Raw genomic sequence first — 20,333 nt, forward strand, 5'->3', positions numbered from 1 at the left:
CAGGCAGGATCTTTTTATTGTCTGAAAGTTCAAGTGGTTTGGCTCAGGGTCATTGCTGTATGTCTTCATAAAATGCAAGAGCAGCCATTTTATGCTTGCTACACAGTATCTTTCTTATTTTGCATTAGATCAAGCTATGTTCCCTCTTAGACATGCATAATATGCAAGCTTTCTATTCTAATCAGCTGTAAGCAAATCCCAGTTGTTTGGCAGATTGCATGCAGCAAAATACAATGCAAGGATGTCTGTCCAAAGTGCTTGCCAGACTCTGGTCTCCTGAAGGATCCAGCACCTAATGAGTTATTTTTCTTTTCAGGGAGCTTAGGTGCTTTTTGTATCTTTGTGTTCTCTCTCTCGGTCTTTTTTTTTTTTTTAAATAATAAAAAGATGATCTGTGGGAGGGGCAACTCCTTGCAGCAGACTCCAGATAAATTTTTTGTACCTGCCAAGGTCAAAATGACTGAATTCAACATTTGCAAAAGGAGCCTTGTCAGTCTGACCTGCAACAGCACTGGCTGGTGCAATAAACTCACATGTTAGGAATGGGAGTTCTTTTCTAGTCCAGATACTTTCCTGCATTTCTCCAGGACCAGTTGAGATACTTAAGTATTCTATCTCCCTGCTCATGAAGGTGAGAAGCAGGATCTCATCCTGAGTCTGCTCGTAACATCAAAGTAATTGTCATATATATGGGATTGGAAATCTCTGTAAGTGCCCAGATGCTTTCAGTGAAGATGTAACAACGCATGGTTGTTGCTTACTGTGCAGGCTAATGTAATTCTTGCTGGTTCCAGTAGCACCAGTGTATGGAAGGATCTGTAAGACCAAGTTTACCTCTTAACCTCTTGTTTGCTCTTAAGAACATCTTCTGGCGTCCTCTGCGGTGACCCAACTCACGGACCCCATACATGGGAGTGTACCCCTGAACAGAATAGAATAGAATAGAATCATTAAGTTTGGAAAAGACCTCTAGGACGCATGTGCAACATCCAGCTGCCCTGCTTCCCCATGCAGTGATTTCATGTGACCATCCCCAGCATGTAAAGCTGTGTTGGGGCATTGCATAAGGAGAGCAGGTATAGAGGCAACCTTGATTCAACCTGAGTTCCTACTAGGAAAACATGAGTGTGACATGGCAGGTCTGAAGAGCACCGTGAACTACAGGCTGCTTAATATCTGCCGAGGTCAGCCTCGTTCACCAGCAGCCATTTTGTCCTTGCGTGCCTTTTCCAGCTCCATCTTTTGTCCCTGGCACAAGGGCTGACTTTGCGATGTGTGCCGGTACCGCACCAACGCTGTGGAGTCCTGGCATGTGACTGAAGCTTCAAGGCTGGGCAGTAACCCAGGCTGTGATGATGACGATGATGGTCTTTGTTATTCTTTCTACCTATCCTCTCCAGTCTGACTAGTTCACACATGGCTAGCAACCATGTGGCTGTGGATGAAAGCTCTTATCTCCTATCCTATTTTTTTTAATCCTGCAATTGCAGCTGTGGGCATTCTTATTATTCATATAAATATGTAATTCCTTCTAAATCCTGCTAAGGTCTTCAGGGTACTTCGGGAGAACTAATTATACTTAGTTTCATTTTATATGCTAAAATGTGTTTAAAAAGTTGGAGGTCCCTTTTGCCTGAGTATCATGAGAAAGAATAAGAAAGAACACTGTGTTTCCCTTCCCGTGATCATTCGTTGTATCTACTGCTATCAATGTGCTGCTTATTTATCTCATTTCTCAACTAAATAGTCCTTCTCTTATCTCTTCTTAGATGGCAAGTCTTCCCTTGCCTCTAATAACATTCATTGCCACTCTTCTCTGGACCTTTTCTATTTCTACATTCAATTTTTAGTGACCCAGGGTAGGTGAGTAGGGACAGGAGCAGAACTGATTACCATATTTCCAGGGTGAATATTCCAGCTTCTACAGGCAGCTGAATCTGATTCCTGTTGTTCTCTGACCTCCAGCCTGACATCTGGGTTTTGCTGATCACTTTTGTGTATTGATTGAGAGTATGTTTTCTTAGAGTAATCCACAATGATATGTGTGTCTTTTTCCTGAACAGTTAAAACTAATTTAGAACCAGTCATGTATGTGAGGAGTTTGAATTTGTTCATTTCTGTGCGCATTGCCCTGCTTTTTGCAAAGTTAGCAAATGAAGTTAAATCGTGGGAGTGTTTAGATTTTTTTTTTTAAATTCACAGCAATTATCTGCTTTATTTGTATCCAGTATAAATAACTCACTTTCCAGAACATTATTTAATGTGACTGTCAAAGCCAATCACTTTAGGTCACAACTTCTCTGAGCCAAGGGCTTGTATTCTGTTCATACGCAGAGCCTAGTGCAGTGGGCTCTCTACAGTCACGTTGAGACCTCTAGATGCTGCTTGCTGTAAGGACAGTGTAAAAGTGTAAGTCTAGTGCTGTGGGTTATCTCTCTGAGCTTTCTTCTATGCCAGCACTAGATTTTCTGTAATCCTTCATGGTATTCTTCTTTCTATGACTGTTCTGTTTAAAGTACCCAGAATCAAATAGTAACAAAAAGCTGGTATTAATTAGCTACATTATTACTTTCTTACCTGTTAACATGATTTCATGAGGCAGGGAAAGTCATGACATACTTGTCACAGAAGCTGTGTGAACTCGACCCTGGCACATAACAGTCTACATTTTGTGGAGCCGTTTTATAATGACTGTCACTGTGGGCTGTGTGGAACAACATTTCTTCATCATATTATAACCCATGTAAAGGTGATGTGTCTTTGGATGTGCTCTAGTGCAAGGGTATAACAGTTACACTCTGCTGTCCCTGTGTCGGTACTGGAGGAGCTTGAGACAATGCTGGGGAGTGTACTCGCTCTTTGTGGGCAGACTCCTGGGAAGTTTAGCAGATAAGGCAGTGGCAAATGGCTCCCTGGGCAGTGACAAGCACAAGTGACCATAAAGCTGTGATCATTCCCTCTTTGGCTCTTTTTCAGCCTGCTTATAGTCCTGAGAAAGAACTAGACAGCCCTGACCTGCCAAGAAGTGTCATTCCAGGTCCAAGTTCAGCTAGAAGGGATAGTCGTCGCTCACAGTGAGGCTTACCTGACCTATGTGTAATATTATCCATGGAATAAACCCACTTAAGTGAATTAAAAAATTAACTTCTTGATTGATCTGGAAAGCATTTGGAAGGAATTAGTAATCAGGTTGGCACCTTGTCACCTCTCGCTTTGATGCAGCCAGCTGTCAGCGTGGAGTATATGTGAGCACCATCCAGCTCAAAGCACTGTTGGATTTGCCCATTTCTGGTTTCTAGAAGTACGCAAAGTGTTCCTGCTGACTCTCACTGCAGCTAGTCTCTGAACAGAGTCCAAACCTACCTCAGTGAAAGGAAATTCTCTGCCATCTAGTAACAGATGTGAGGTCTTTATACAAGTAATAAACAGAGTAATTACGAGGAGAAGTGAGGGAGGAAAACTCCTAAGTAAAACTCTTAAGTATGTTGCATCATGTATTTATGGGCTCTTGGTCAGACTGTGGAGTGCTTTAACAGACTAAAAAGAATGCTTTATCAGAGAACCATATGGGCTTTAACCACAAAAGTCACTACCACATCCTAGATTCTTTTTTATCCTTTTTTTTTTTTTTTTTTTGGTAGTCCAGGATAGCACAATTGACCTTTTTTTGTTTGATTTTCCTTCAGAACATGCGTAAGTTTTCATTTGTTTTGAATACTGTGCTGTTTGTGAGGAACTCTTTCAACAGAATAGGAGACATGGACCTGTTCCAAAGAGCTTTTTTAAAATGATTTCCTTATAAAGAAAAAAGAATAAGAAAATAGAGCACATAAGTACAAAATGTATAGGAAAAGTCGTCTGATTTGTTGCTTATTATGTACATAGGCTGGCGTTCTTTCAATTTCTAAATGCCCTTTGATTTTCTCTTAATCACAGGAACGTTGGACTGGGACTTCCAGTTTCATGTCCAGCTTCTCTTGTTTCAGTCAACCTTTATAATATCCTTTTCAGAAAATGATTAATTCTCTATCTTAGAAGCAGGTATGGCCAAGGGTACAAAAGCCCGTTGGGAGATGGCTACCCAGCAGGGTCTTATTGTTTCAGCGGTTAGATATCTAAATTCCTGAGGTTGTTTGTGACCCATCCTTCTTGGATCAATATTATCATTTAACTGAAATAAATCCTTACCTCCATCTCTTGTCTCCAGCGTTGGTCCCCTTCATGTTGTATCCCCACAACCTCATCTCTGCCTTGAGGTTTGCTCAGGTAAAACACGCCGTATCTCTTCCAAGATAGGCTTTCCATTCCTCTGTCATGCTATGATTGCACTTTGAGATGTTCAGTTTTAAATTCATCTTTTTTGAATGCAGGAGACCAGGACTGTATATAGTCCAGGTGAGGTCTCGTGCAAGTATTTTAATGCTTTTCTTTCTGGGTTGGAAATAGCTGGCATCCTCAGCTATATAAGGCTTTGCCTTTTTGGTGGTTTTGTTGCGTTGTGTCGTTTGGTCATACCGACTTAACAGAAAACAATCTTTCCAGCTGATGATCTTTTTGTTGTTGTTCCCAAAGTGTATGACCTTGCATACTGCACTGTTAAATTTCTTTTTAGTTCTTGCCCTTAGGATTGTCTATTACTTTTTATGGTACTCCAATTCACTGTATTGACATGGCTTCTGACTTTGTCATCAGCAGATTTCATTACCATGTTCAGACTTTGTGTCAAGATCATTAAGTGTTCTCGTTCTTAAGATACTCCAGGGATGATACTTGAGGGATATCACTGATAGCTGTCTTGCAAGCAATTATTTTGAATTTTCAGCCCAGTTCTTAGTTACATGTCTCCTTTCTACCCTGTCTCATAATTATAGTAATCTTTGTCTTTTCCAAAATTATGAATAATTTCCCATTTGTAACTGTATCAAATGCTTTACTGATGTCCAAAAATTATAAGAATAATTTATTTTTCTAGACATAGGACATACAGTCAGCAACTCCTCAGCTGCTTTTAGAGCATTGCTACCAGTACTGTTTAAGTCATGCCTCCTAAAGAGACTGTCCCCAGGGAACTTGGCTATTCTGAGCTAGAGTGGCAATGACGTTTAAGAGGAAGCACATGGCAAAAAACATGGTTCATGATAGGGAGCACAAATCTAGGAGTAAGGAGCTGTGGATTGATTTCACAGCTTCGCAGCTGGTTTCTTGTGTCCGTATCTTTTAACTTTGCTGTTCTTCTACCTGTAAATTCTTCTAACAATATTAAGAATAAAGAACACAATTTCACAATACTTTTAAGGGGTTTATGAACTGGTTATAGAAAGTGCTCTTGAAATATGAAGCATGATGGGTGTTTCTTAATGAAGTAATACTTTTGAGTCCTTGGAGCTTACTATTGCCAAGGTAACTACTCACAATCCTATAGGCAAAAAAAAATTATAAGAAGTTGGATGATAAACTTAGTTATTTCCTTTCCCCATGGATGGTGAACGGTCATTGAATAATCTGTAGCAAATAAATAAAAAGATGTTGCTGCTGCCAGATTTGAGAAGTAGTACTCTTCAAGGATCCACAAAACTACCTCATTGCTTAAAACTTTCCTTAAACGTTCTTCTTTGCTATGATGTCTACAAAGAACCTCATGTACCTGGTCTTGGCACCATAGTAGCTTAACCAAATAGCATGCTGGCCTATGTTAATTCATTATTTCTTATTCTCTTTTGTTTATATCTATCCAGATGGATATAAGGATTGTATTTAGGTTGCAAGGCAGAGAACAGATTGATATTTAAAAAATAAATACCTTTTTCTGCTTTGTGTCCGTACAGCACTTAATACAATAATAGTTCTGGTCCAGATCTTGGAGGTACTAGGCATTAGGAAAAATATATGTAATGAGCCCAAAATCAGAAGCTTGTGCTGAATATCCTGCAAGAATTGGCCTTTTCTTGTCTTTTGAGTCCTATAGGATCCTTTCATTAGTCTAATCAGTTTTTACTTTCTGAAAATGCAGCAGCAATGGTAGCTGTCTGTGTGCGTCTAAGCTGGGCTGACTCTGGTCCAATACTGGAAATAGAAAAATAAAAACTTGCAGATCTTTGAGGGGAAATGCTAGTGATTATGTTGGAAGTTGTCAGCTCATACTAAGCTTTATCACAAATCTCATGACTGGTATTTTTCCTCTCCTGGAGGCTTAGGACAAAGTGAGACTTTAGGCTTCATAGCCAGAAGGACTATAAAATTTTGAAAAACATGACCTTACTGAGGCTAAACTAATAACAACTTGAGGGACCTTGCTGCTTACACTTGATATTCTGTACGTACATTTTTTGTGATGATCCAGTACTGAACTTCCCATTAAAGCACAATTTTGAGGCAAGGCTAGGCTATTCTTCTAGAAATACCTTACTTTAGATGAGCCAAAAACTGTGTTCTGACTCTGATGAGTTTAATATTTTCTTGAAGAGAGCAGAGAATGATGTTTTGGGTTGAGTAATGTAAAATCCAAGTCATACATTTTGCTATTTATTTGTGTTGCCATATAAAGCCTTGGAATTCTCTGTCTCTAATAACCACAGTGTTGATTATGGTACATTTCATTGGAAATGTGGGTCACCAAGCAGCAAAACAGCCCTTACAAGTGGGTGGGCTCTTAATGAAGTGCTGGGGCTGATTTCTGCAGGGTCTCATCACTTCTTGGAGATGTTTCATCCATGGACTGATATGACCCTGCCTTAGCTTTGCCTGCCTTGTGAGAACTAGATAATCAATATACACACACACACGTATATATGCCTATATATATACACACATACATAATAATAAATAACTCTTCCCCTGTACAAAGTTAAAAAATGTAGATGAGATGTTTGTTTCACAGTTATCTTCATAAAGGTCTTGTTTATCAATCAGTTAAGTCCAGAGGATTTAATGCGCATAAATATCCCTGCAGTGTGTAGGTCTCAATTTAAATATTGCAATAATAAAGGAGAACAAGAGATACTATTATTCATGTGTAGATGCCTTGTTAGGAAGAGCTTTGAAGGTGCTGTGTGCTCACACCAACTGGTTGTTGAAATATTACAGAACAATTCTCACTTTATCATGTCTTAATGTGTTAGTTACTTGCCGGCTTCAAAAAATTTCCATCTTTTTTTTTTCCCCCCTTTTATTTTGTGAACAATTTAGTTAACTATGTTGGGTTTGGGAGTCCGTGATACCATTAAGTTTAAGGGTCATCATAAAATTTTAGCCGTTGTCTGCTGTCAGTGTCTTCAAGGTGCCTTAAGCAGGAAGTACCTGTGTGTTTCAAAATGCTAAAAACTCCAAATCTTTCTACTCAGAAGAGAGCTGTTGTGTAATTTCAGAAATACTCTTATCACCAAATCCAATTACAAGGAAGAGTAAATCGCCACCTCCGATGTCTTAACTATTCTTTTTTTAATTGTTAATTATCTCGACAGTAGGGTGCTATAGATTAGGAGGCATATATTATCTTCTGCAAGTATGAGGCTTTCAGAGCTATTATCAATTAATTCTGTTTTTAAACAAATTTTAGGATAATATTAATAGCTTGATAGGATTGTGTTGGTGCTTGAGACCCCTGTCAAAATACTGAGAAAATGATTTTTAAAAAATTAGAAACTTCATGATGTTCTAGTAGCTTTGAAGGTCATACAGTTTTATGCACTCCAGTGCAAGGTGTATTTTTGGTGTTTTAATCTACATTGCAGAGCAGGTTCCTGCTAAGAAACATCAGTAAAATGACTGTCTCAGAGTTTAGGCACTGATTTGTAAAACTGGAATAGAGAGTCAGCTCTATTGTACCAGTTTTTTTAATGTGTACTGAAATGACTATGCAATTTACGTACACAAACACATACTGAGGTGCGAAATAATTATGATTTATATATGTCTGGTGCTTTAAGTGATCTAGTCCTATTGAGATCTCTCCTCCAAATTTGCACTGTCCATGAAAAGAAGTACAAGAATGAAACATCTCTTACAGTCAGGGACTTAAAAGCTGTTCTCTCCCTGGACAGAATATGGCAATACCCTGGGGCTGAAAGCTCAAGCTGGGAATGAGATGCAGATTTTTAAAGAATGAGGCTTTTTACAGTTTGGTTCCAAAGCTTATTGAAAGTTATGGTAGATTCTGCATTGGATCAAACGCCAAATTTTTATGTTGGGACTGGATATCTCTGTAGGTCGAACAGAAGATCTGGGCTTAATGCCAGAATTGCTGCGAAACCTCTGGTCAGTGCTGTAGAAGAGGTCAAGCTAGAGTCCTACAGTGGTTTTTTCAGTCCTTTAAATCCATACGCCTATGAAAGCCATTCGCTAAATGATAGTGCTATAGGGAGAACAGTAGAGAGCTGTAGCAATTGTGTTCATCAGTGTTTTTTCTGGGTTCGGGATTTTTTTTTAAATTTGCCTTTTGCCTGGATGGAAGGTCTAGTTGAGCTGATGCTGCAGGAATGCCTAGATTCAAGTTCATCTGCTTGCATCCAGAGAGCTGCTGTTCTCATCCTTGGCTGATCTCAAGTGCAAAAGTGCCTCACCAGATGTTTCCTGTAGCAACTAAACTGCTGGTTACATTTTGCAGTCCTAGGGAAAAGAGAAGATGGTGTCTTCAGTGTAATTCTCAGCTCCATCAGAGTTTATCTGTGGAAAGGATATCTTTGAGCTTTAATTTTGCTGTCTAAAATAGAAATGACTTTACTATATATTGTGGGGTGAACTGTTTAGTTGACACGCATACTGTTATTATAGAATCTGTAGAAATATCGGTAGATAAAATAGATGGTGTCATCTGTTGACCTCGCTGAAAATGGCATTAGTGATATTCTTGGCCAGAATTTACTGGGAAATAAACTAGTCATTACACTTTCTGATGAGATTAGGCTTTGAATGTCACTTCTCTGACAGTCTGTCTCATGCCATGCAGAGATAAGATCTCAGGCACAGATGACAGACTAACTTCAGAAATATTTCCATTGATTTGACAGCCTGAATAATAGTTCTGTTAAAAGCCACAAAGACTGAAACAATGACCTCTTGCTGCTGGGTGATACTATGTTGATAAATACACTAATGAGAGATAAAGTAGGTAACTATATTCGAGTGTTTTATGTAACTTGTCAGTGGAAAGCAGAGGTACAGTTTGGAGGGAAACCAGATAGGGAGCTGAAATTACAGGCAGTCTTATCGAAGACAGGAGAGCAGCTTGCGCTCTCGTGTATTTTGAGACACCAGAGGGTTTGGCAGGGAGCTTCGTCCGCGGTAGCAGCAAGATCTTCTGTTCATCAACAAGGGTCAGATGGGAGCTGGGGAAAAATGGGCAGTTCTTTTTTTCCGTATGTCCCTGGGCCAGTCGCCGAGCCCATCGCTCAGGCTTTGGTTTTAGCATCAGTTGAAGAGGATGTGTGCGAGCTGCCATTGAAGGAGCTGGTCCCAGCTGCGTGTTTCAGCCATCTCCTACCCGCCTCCCTTGGCTGCACAACCACTGCTCTTGGCATGTGTGGAAAGCTGGACCAGAGAAGCAGTTGGGCAGAAAACCTTCCTGCAAAAAGGGAATGAAGGAGAGGATAGCACCGTTCCTTTCAGTCTGTGCTTAAATTGCGTTAAGCTGGACTGCAGCCTGAGTCTCAGGAAAGATGGTCTTCGGTGGTGGAAGAGTGCTGGGATATTTTGCTCCTGGGTGCTTTCTGCATTGATGGGAGTGGGAACCCAGAGACACCAACACAAAGTTAAGCGAGGGAGTGAACTTGCAGCATGTCCACTGTTCTTCAATAAATATCCATCTGCGTATTCTTACCTCCCGTTAATTGCAAGGTAAATTATCCTCCTTTCAGTGAGATTGCCCTGATGTACACATACCTGAATTACCTCACCTTGAGTGTGTGTAATTCTGCTCTAACAGCTGACCTGTAGTGAATTGTTACCCTGAAACACATTTTAGCCTCTCTACTTCGAATCACTTCCACACTTTGAAGCTTTAACCGTTATGTCATGCTGTAAACTAAGCCTTTCCCCAACCCAGGGTCTTTTGAGCAATTCTGGGGTTTTATCTGTTTGCGTCTGACATGCAGCCTTATGAAAAAGCACCGAACCTGGCCGTCCTTCCGCTGCTCCATAGCTTGGGTCATTTCAAACACTTCCCTGGCAGCTGCAAAGCTGATACGAAGCAGCAAAACTTCCACTGTGGATTATCAGGAACACTACTGAAGCACTGCTTAATGCATCTGATATCTCAGCCTGGATAACAGAAGCCATACAGCCGAGCAAAAAAAGATTGGCAGCTATTGCAGGAATTCAGATAGGGGCACCTTGGTAAAGAGTGGGGGGAATGCGTTTACTTCCATTACAGAGCCCGGGGCTGAGATGGATTCTCTCTCCATCATTGTCCTAAGCACATTATCCCTGAAAGAAAGAGGGTTTCTCTGAATCTGCAATTTTTCTAGGCTTCAGTGTTATTGAAATGAAACCGCTTCAAGGATATCTACATTCTTTACCATCATATGGATTCTCATCTCATGTAAATTATTTGGCCACTTTTCATTTTAATCCTCCACTGTCATTTTCTACAAAAGAGATCATTTGGTTTCTTCATTGAAGGTATTCAGCTGACAGCTGCCCTTTGTCTAGAAAGCGGTGTGCCTTTGCAGGATTTACTTGTGCCTGTTCTTTTTCTTTTTTTTTTTTTTTTTTCCTTTTAAGTTCATATTGCTTCATATTTTTCATCTGTAGTTTTCAGGAACTTTTCAGATTGTGAACAGGCTGTGGTTTGTAGCTGTGAAGAGAAATTCAGACATCCCACATTCTTTCCCTGGCCCTTAGCAAGGGTGTACCTGGCTAATGATAAACAGAACTGGAGGCAGATTAATTAATTTCCTGCTTGCAAGAAGAACTGTAGTAAAAAAATTCACAGTATTTTCACAACTTCTACATGAGCAAACCAAAACAGTCAATGATGAAGTATTGAATTTTTTTCCCATGGCTTCCCTGTCTTGCAAACTCAGTTATTCTCACCTACTTTCCAGAAATGTTGTCCCATTAAGGCCTTGAAATAAGCAATGGGAGCAAAATATGATGTGTTGCTAGAGAGTGTATACTGAGTATTTGGAGGCTGAGGATAAAAGTCAGCTCTTACAGTTGAGTTTGTATGGTTTTGGTTACCTTTAGCTATGAGATCTTTTCCTTTAAGACTGAAAACTTCCAAGTATAATCTCTTCTCTGATAAAACCAGCTTGCACTCTGTCAAAGGTTAAAAGCACAATATGGTGATAGAGAAGAATTATTGGGGAGCATGAGTTGAGGGTTGGGCAAGTTTATAGGCAGTTTGAATGTGTGGGGAAAGGAGGAGGCAGGTCATTAAGGTGGATAAGGAATAAGCCAGCAGGTGGAAGGAGGGGCACATTCTAAAATTACTGTGTCAACTACAGAAACCAAGTTTAACTACTCTGGTAGTGCCCTTCCAGCTCCCCTCTGGTACCCGCTTAGCTTTGTGATCTCCATGAAAATGTCTTTCTTGCCAGGAGAGCTGCCTGAAAACTTCTCAGATTTTTGGTGTTTTTTTCATAAAACCAGGATGAAAAAAAATTCAGATTTTCAAGTCGGAATCACTTTTCTTGTAGAAACTTTTAGACATTTACATTAAAAGATAAGAAATTTGTGTTAGAATTCAAAGAAAATGTTTCAGAATGATAAAAAATACGTTTTGATCCAATCAAATAAAAACGTTTATAGCTTATTCAGTTGTAAAATATGTTAAGAATGACTGTTTCAGCAGCAAGATTTTTCTAAATCACAAAGAAAAGTACCTCATTTGCCAGAAGACAGGTCTCATTCATTGTCCAGTTCTGAAAGTTAGCTCCATCGCAGGGAGATTTCCTGTTATCCCAGGGAATTATAAACTTGAGCCTAGGTTTTGTTATTATTAGAAAATGTGAGCTTTTTTGTTGGAGACAGCAAAAGCATATGGCGGTCAGTATCTTGCTAAAGGGATACTGTTTAGTTACGTGCCAAGAGAAGGATCACTAGTGGCTCTTGTGTTGCCTTCATTAATCAATGTCTCAGTTTCTTCAACATAAGAATGGAGAGTTCAAGTATACACTTTTTCTTAATTTTACATCTTTTGTCATTTCTTCCATAAAGTTAGGCATTGTCTAGCAGTTTTGTGACCACAGATGATCTAGATCCATAATACCGCATGATATCAGGGTTTCATCTTCTGGTTTTAGTACACCACCATGCAGATCCATCAGGTTTTCTAGTTTTATGGGGTTTCTTTCATGGTGTTTGGTCTTGACTTTTGACAAGTATCTATAAACAAAATAATGTTCAGCAAGGGGAGTCCATAAAATAGTGATTATGGCTCCCAAAATTTGCTGAGTTTATTTTTGTACACATAGTGATGACCTGGATTCCTGATTAGGACTCCAGGTCATACAATATATTCATGTCAAGAATAGTACAGCAGTTTTCAGCTGTGATGTCTTGATGTTCCTTTATCTCATGGCACTTAAAAGAGGAAATGGTTCTGGGCAGAGAGTGGGGTGCTCTATTTTGTAGGTGGGAGGGCTGAGACACTGTCATGAGGCAGTTGGACTGGGATCCTGAACTTCTGCTTCCATCACTGTCTGCTAGAAAAAGCATTTTCTGGTCTGTTTTGCAAGCTCTCCATGCTCCAAAAAAAACCTTTGTATGGAACACGACCCCTTTGAACAGAAATTTGCAAGTTAAGATAGGTACAAATATCATTTCAAAGGCTGTAATAATAGAAAGGATGATAAATCTGGAAAAGGAAAGAATATACTTTAAAAAATACCATGCCCAGAGACTGGGCGTATTGCTGGGAGGGGGAGGAAAAAAAAAGCAAATCTCTTGCTGATAATTCAGGGAGCGTTCCTGCTGGTGGCAGTGCCAGAGTTGACAGTGCTACATACTCAAAGCTTCCCAGAAAATAAGTGTAACCAGGTGTCCTCCTCTTCAGATCTAATGGAAAAGTCTCAGCTTTTTTTTCAGAGTAGGATCAAGCATAGTGGGAATTGCAGTTATGGTCAGTCTCTTCAGATTTACTTTGTAATAGCAACTCGGAGGTCCAGGGAAGAAGTAGCGGATGTTTATGTGTAAATGTGATTGCCTCCAAAGCCCAAATCAGTAGTATAGACGTAGTCCGCCCTTCATTTAGCGAACATGGAGCTATTTCTGTAGTTTCATTTGCTCTCTAAGCTAGCAAATCAAGTGGCAGTACATTAACAGTGCAACTACCTGTGTTAATGTGAGATTTCTCTTAGTCAATGAGTAGCATCTTTGAAATAGGACTCCGTTTGTGGGCATAGCTGCAACTGTAAATAAAACTTGTGGACAAGGGCGTGAAGAAATAATACCTAAAATTCAAACTGAATGTTCAAAACTTGTATTTACAGTGAATTGAAATAAACTGGAAGTGAAATAGTGAGATCTACATTAGTATTACTTACTCAAAAGAAGGTTGGACAGAAACAGTTGCTATATGGAACAGAATCCAGGTTTCCATAGAAAGTAACTGTGCTGGGGCCAATCCACTGAAAGAGAAATATGACTGTGGAAAATAATAATTGCCTAAATATGCTTAAATCTACTACTACCAAGTGATCTACAATTAAAAGAAATGTCTTATTTTCAAATACAGAGCAGCTGTCCAACAGCTGAACCTGCTGCTGATCAAAGTTGATCAAAGAATTCTTAGGATTATATATTATGGACAATCTACAGAAAAAAATGTAGTAGTCCCTGCTTATGGCATGCTTATCAGAGTCCACTGAAGTAAACAGGACTTTTTGTTGTTTTTAATGCAAATCTGATAAGCTCTGTAGAATGTAAATCAGTTCATTAAAATTTGTAAAGCACTTAAATGAAATAAAAGAAAGAACAGTTTAACTTTTATAGGATGTTTACTGCATATAAAGTACAATAAAATCACAATTATTCAGAAAAAAATGCTGTTAAAATATGCTATACTCAATATGTTATTCTGGGGAAGAGTTAAAATCTTTAAATTGTGATTTTTTAAAAAAAAACAGTCTGACTCTAGAAATCTTACTATATTACTGTGTAGTTTTGTCTGTACGATCTTCATACCATATGTGTCTAAAGTATACAATATTTGTGTGTGTTTGTGCATTACATATATAAATATATATGTGTGTGTGTGTGTATTAACCCAGGGATCAAAATAAATATTGAACAGCTCCTTCATTTGTAGGACGCTGCCTAAACTGGGGGTATGTCAGGAAAAAAAATAGGTAAATGATAATAAAGGCAGAGGCATGGCCTGTGATGTCTTCTGACGTGATGCTTCACTTGACAGTCTTAACCTAATATTCGTATCATTGCTTACTTTGTATCTCCTATAACAGTATTCCAAATGCTGAGATAATATTCATTTATCTGAGGTATTTGGGAAGTTTATCCACTCTATGTGGATATGAGTGCATGCTGATACTACCTTATGCATATGCAGGTTTACGTAAAATTTACTGTGTCCGTGTTACCTCTGTAAGTGCGATGCAGAGACTACCAGGAGTGATGCATAAACTAGCAGTTGACACCTTTTAGTGAAGCTGCTTTGGAGCCTTCATGCTCTGATTTCTGAAAAAAGCTTTCTTTTTTTTGTCCCTCCTTCCCTTGCAGTTACTTCAATGAGAATCAATATCCAGACGAGGCAAAGAGAGAAGAAATTGCCAACGCCTGTAATGCAGTTATACAAAAGCCAGGTGAGGAGCTGATCATGGTGTCCCTTCCAAAGGCAACCGCAATTAGATTTCAACATCTCCTGCTAAATTCAGCAAATCTCATTTTATGGCTATTACTAACAAATGTAGCTCTCTCAACTAGTAGTAGATTTCTTCTTGAGCATTCTATAACTTGTGTTGTTCAGAGCTGCCATACTTGGATGAACATGACAGTCAATGCAATTTTCAAACCTAAATGCCGATGCCTGCAACTTAAATTCCCACCATTTGAGATATGAAGCACAAGTTGTGCATTTGAACATTTCATTTATACAGCTTTGTAAATGGCATTGCTAAGAAAATAAACATGTCTGAAAGGTTTTCATTCTGTATGTTCAGTTATTTCAAAGTACTTATACAAGCACTCAGTAGTGATCTCAGAATTTTATTACACTCCACAAAAGTGGGTTTTACTGGTTCCTTTTTACAGATGGGAACTCTTAGGTTCACAGACTGAGGCTTGCTGGAGATCATACAGCAGGTCCTCAGAGGAGTAAGGAGCATAGCTTTTCTGTTTCTCAGTTTTCCTTACAACTTCTAGACAGGGATCTCATATTAAAATCTGTTTATTAATGGAGGACTTTGCATTTGGGTCAACAAGTTGTATTTTCCCTGCTCCCAGAGAAGCCATACTTGGGAAAAGAGCGTGAATATTCAGTGTAGTATTAGTGAGCCCAGATTAGTGGACACACCTGCCTTTGCTTAGTTTTGCTAACCAAACATTTACATAGATTTCAGAACTCATATTTTGGGTATATTTAGATTTTATATAACTAAAAATGAATGCAAAAGAAAGCTAAGGCATGACTCCTAATCAGTGGAACCGTCACAGGATAGCACAGAATCGTAGAGCAATTTTGGCTGGAAGTGACTTCTGGAGATATCTGGTCAAGCAGAACCAGCTTAGATTAGGTTGCTCAGCGCTTTACCTTATTCAGTTTTGAGTATCTCCAAAACTGGAGGTTTTCCCATCTCTGGGTCCCTGTTCCACAATATTGAGCACTCTCATGGCAAAATACTTTTCCTAATGCCTAGTCAAAATTTCCCTTGTCGCAACTTTTATGTGTTGCCTCTTGTCTTTTTGTTGTGGAATCAGAATGATCTGGTGGGTAGAGCACCAAAGAGGTTATGATTTTATTCCTGACTGTGCTGCTGGTTGATTTAGCAACTTTGAACAAACTGCTTAAATTCTCTGTCTCAGGAACGGTAAAATACTGTGAGTAGTACTGATGCAAAGCATTAGGAAACAGCATAGCTATCTATTTCCAGATTTTTCTTTCTTTTACTTGTCTTATCTCTCCTTACTTATTTAAGTTTGCAGATTGCTGCAATTACATGAATGTTTTGTATGCTGAATAAATAAACTTTGAGAAACAGTCTGATCCCCATGAAACCTGCAGAGGACTGAGAATGCAGCTACATTGAATAGGGTCAGGGCCAGCTGAAGAGGTTTCCATGCTGTCTCTGCAATGCTGAATCCCTCCAGTCTTTCCTCTTTTATACTGGTGATCAGGAGAAGGGATTGTCTCCTGTAGCTGGCTGGTGGTTGTTGGGATTTTATTTGCTGGTTTAAGTGTAAAACTCCAGTGATCTGGTTTCCAGCATCCTCCGCTTCTCTCAAAAGATCACGAGTGTCCTGGCACAATGGGGAGGGTGTGATTAGTACCATGGGAGTACGATAGTGGGTGATGGTGGAGAGGAAGGAAAGCACATTGGGGGGGAAACACAGAATTTCTTAATTCATTTTGCTGCTGAAGAAAACACATCATGGAACTATATCCTCGCGACACATAGTAAGAGAACTAGCCCAGGGGTATGTGATTTGTGGCAGGGCGGTGAAATGAATTTTAGTTTTTTGAATCTCAGTTTTGTGCTTGAACTAGAAAAGCAGCCCTCTATTCTCCCACAGCTCTGGATTTTGTTGATTGAAGCTGCAAAGAAATTCCTGTTTTTCAAATTTTTAAAAAAAGAAGAAAGGCTACTTTGTTTTTAGAAAGATATTTGGCATTTATTACCATACCATCTGGGCACAGTACTTTGATTCACATAAAATTCACTTTATTCTCAGTTATAATAACTTTTCAGTGCTGTCTGTGTTTCAGGGGTTTATCACATGTGTAAGGGTCTTTTGCCTACCTCTGGAACCCAGTGAGTAACAGTGCTGGTTTGTTTTTTTTTTCTCCCTGTTACTTTCATAGGAAAAAAGTTATCAGATTTGGAGCGAGTTACCTCCCTTAAAGTGTACAATTGGTTTGCCAACAGAAGAAAGGAAATCAAGAGAAGAGCCAATATCGGTAATGTATCAGAGAGCCTGCTTTCAAGGTTTAGTACATACACTTGCTCAGGAGAGATGGAAATGACGTAAGACTGTATTAATGAAAATACTAGAGGTTCTGACGTTCTTAATAGAAATGTGGAGCAATTTTTAAAATTAGTCTCTTGCTGTTCCAGATTTTTTCTAAAATATAGGTAGGAATTTAATTTATGGAATTCCATCATCAGTGCAGGAAAATGATGCAGTTAAGAAGTTTTACTGGAAGATCAGTTTTAAAAGCCAAAGTGAGAATTTTGTTGGTGGAAGGAGAATCATGCTTCCCTATGCTCAGGCTCCTTTGGGTATCCAAAATTAAATCTAAAATAAAACTTAAAAATATCTGCATTGGAAATAAGGGAAATTGAGACGAAGGCTAGTTCACAACCTTAGCATGCTGTTTAAATGAAAGGTGGCTGTTGTGAAGAGCTTTTATCTGCTTGCAAGTTTCCTTATGTCTGTGTTCCACTGAAATGTGCTTGTTCTTTCAGCCAAAACCTGGGGGTGTCTTTCTTATTGCCATCCCTGAGACCCCACAGGGATCCAAGAGTTCAGGCGACTTGTTTTACATCTCAGATACAGGCACTAGGACCAAAGGTTCTGCAAGCCAACTGCTTATTCTGGTTACATCTGTGCTCCTTATTGCTTTCCAAGGGCTTGCACAGTGACAAGTGGCTGGAACAAAGTAATAATTTTTCTTGATGATCAGGATAAAACAAAAGTCACTTCAGAGTTAGCCCTGCAGGTTCTTCGCGCGAGTTGCTGATCGTAAGGGAATTAGAAGTGACTCTGAACTTGCTAGAAGTAGACCTTCTAATGTGAATAAACATAAGACATTCTAATGTGAATGAACTAACATTAGTGGCCGGGATTCAACAAACTTCTGCAATGCATGCAAAATTTTATGCCCTTAGTTAGATACTGTGCAGAATTACATTTGCAGTACATAGAGATCCATACCTGCCTATTACCAGTATTTTTGCAAATGTCAGATGTCATGCCCTTTTGCCATCTGCTTCTTTTTGCCATATTTATGAATAAGAAAATTTCTTTCTACATCATTTAATGTGTTACTGAAATTTAACCTAAATTTATTTTTCTAAAAATGAAATCTGTCTGTTGAAGGGGTGGGGGGAACAAAGCAAAGTCAGTCCAAGGTGGGTGGAGTTATAGCTGTATCTGTACTGCATGGGGAAGAGGGTTGGAAGAAGATTTAAAAGACCAAAGGGAGGTTTAGATGCATGGATCCTACTGGAAGATGAAGATATGTGTGTTTTTAAATCCCTTAAGTGCTTTAAAAAATTTCTCCATCTATTTTCAGACACTCCCCGCCCCCCTCAAGTCCTGCCAGTCCAAACTATGTGGGAAGATCTACAGGGAATGCCTTTGCCACTCCAGTGCATTAGAAATTAAGCTCATTTCTAATAGGACTGGCTGGAAAACAAGGATTCTTACTCGCAAACAAGTCTGTTAGTTGGCAGGGAAGGATTTCAGGCAAACCAGTATCTGTACATGTGCTACCTTCCCAAATACTGGAGAGTGAAGAGGAAGAGGCTAAGAACTAACTCTGTTCCTCCAGTTATTCTAACTTCTTGAAAAAAAAAAAAAAAAAAAAAAGTAGTTACTTTTAATTACTCTAATGCATCAGATAAATTAGGGATCCATTTGCTTTTTTCGAAGAAGCAGCAATCCTGGAGAGCCATGGAATAGATGTACAGAGTCCGGGAGGTCATTCCAACAGTGACGACGTTGATGGCAATGACTACTCAGAGCAGGTAAGCATGGTGAATGAGCCGCGTGGCCCAAAAAGGGAGAGTTCACGCGACACTTGAAGAGGCCCTCTACCTCTCGCAAAACAGATGTCTCTTGGTTTTGTTTTACTTTTATGTAATTGTAATGGGGAAGGTGGAAGAGCACAGCTCCCCTATTTGAATGTGTTGAGCAACCAGTATTCACCCACATGGATTTATTGTCATACAACAGGACACTTGGCAAGTACGCAATGGGGAGGAGGAGGGAAGATGTTCAGAGGGAGGCAGAGAAGCAGAGAAGGTAGAAGAAGACAGGAGGATCTGCTCCAAACAAGCAAGTTACACCATTCACGCCACACGCAATGTATGAAAAATGTTAGGAGAGTGTTAACTCACCTAGTGCACCATGCATAACTTGCGCTCTCCTTACCCCTGGCACCATTCTAGTTATCCACCCTTCAGAAAGGATGTACAGGTCTTTAACAGCTGCTCCTATACATCAGGCACCAACATGCTTCCCTGCAAAACTAGGCATGTGTGTTCCTCTTGCACCTATTCTTTCTTTCTGCAAGAAATGTCTCCGTTATAGCCTGTGCTACAGCTACTGTGAGTTGCTTATCTGGCACCCAGACAAGTACAGCAGTAAGCCCCTGCCCAGTACACTTTAGAATCCCTTTTGTCAACCTTGCTCAGCAAGATACTGAGCACCCTCCTATAAGGTGCTGAGCTCCCTCTGTTTGTCTGTGGGAGTACCTTTCAGGAGTGTCTCAGGATCCGTCCCTAAGACACTGACAGACAAAGGGTGAAGGGTGGGGGGAAAGGATTTGATTAAATAAAGTTTGATGTTTATTTGGCCCCATACCTGTTCCGTATTGTTCTGCAACAATGTGCCACTATTGGGATTGTTTACATATTATCTGTCTTTTTTTTTTTTCTTTTTGCATTTTAACTCTTGCCTATTCTCTATTTTTCTTGGTTGTTTTTAACCCTTGACAGCAACTTCTTTTTTAAATTCTCTAGCAAAAGAATACCCCTTCCCGCACTCTGAGCCCTCACCTACCCTAAAGTTGGTGACCCTTCCTTCACACACCTTCCTGACAGGTATTGCATCCCCTTCCCAATTTTCCTTCAGGTGTCACTGTTGGCCAAACCCCCCAGGGCTGTGTGTGCTTGGCACCAGTGGACTTAAACAGTTCACTTGGTTCTGATACGAGCTGCGTTCTGTGCTACACCCAACATCTGGGGTGGGCAGATCGCTTTTAATTGACTCGTTTGGGAGAAGTAGGTAGGTCTCCCTCTATAAAGGCTGCTGGTGGAGTGTAATAGCAACTGAGTGTCCTGGAATGAGTCCCTAGCATACTTGGCTGTGGCCCAGTACGACAGATATCTGGCAGAGGCATTCCCAGCCGCTCTGCTTCTGATGGGTATTAAGGCCCTTTTTATAGGTCATCACCAGCAGATTTGGTGGAACCAACTTCACTAGCTCTAGATGATGAG

The 20,333-nt window shown here is 39.7% G+C and overlaps 1 protein-coding gene across 10 annotated transcripts in view; it reads left to right on the forward strand.

Annotated features, from left to right (window-relative positions):
• The window catches only part of HMBOX1 (homeobox containing 1), a 117,305-nt gene that overhangs the window by 86,873 nt on the left and 10,099 nt on the right, over nucleotides 1-20,333 (forward strand). For 4 of the 10 annotated variants that reach the window (XM_075048913.1, XM_075048914.1, XM_075048917.1 and 1 more), the window contains exons 7-10: nucleotides 14,674-14,756; nucleotides 16,973-17,068; nucleotides 18,766-18,860; nucleotides 19,069-19,200. In XM_075048913.1, the coding sequence (XP_074905014.1) occupies nucleotides 14,674-14,756; nucleotides 16,973-17,068; nucleotides 18,766-18,860; nucleotides 19,069-19,200 (406 nt within the window). Of the gene's footprint in view, nucleotides 1-14,673; nucleotides 14,757-16,972; nucleotides 17,069-18,765; nucleotides 18,861-19,068; nucleotides 19,201-19,856; nucleotides 19,938-20,333 lie in introns of all 10 variants that reach the window. The other 6 variants (XM_075048921.1, XM_075048918.1, XM_075048915.1 and 3 more) reach the window with 6 other exon arrangements.

Source organism: Buteo buteo, chromosome 17 (genome assembly GCF_964188355.1).
Source record: "Buteo buteo chromosome 17, bButBut1.hap1.1, whole genome shotgun sequence".
Taxonomy (NCBI): Eukaryota; Metazoa; Chordata; class Aves; order Accipitriformes; family Accipitridae; genus Buteo; species Buteo buteo.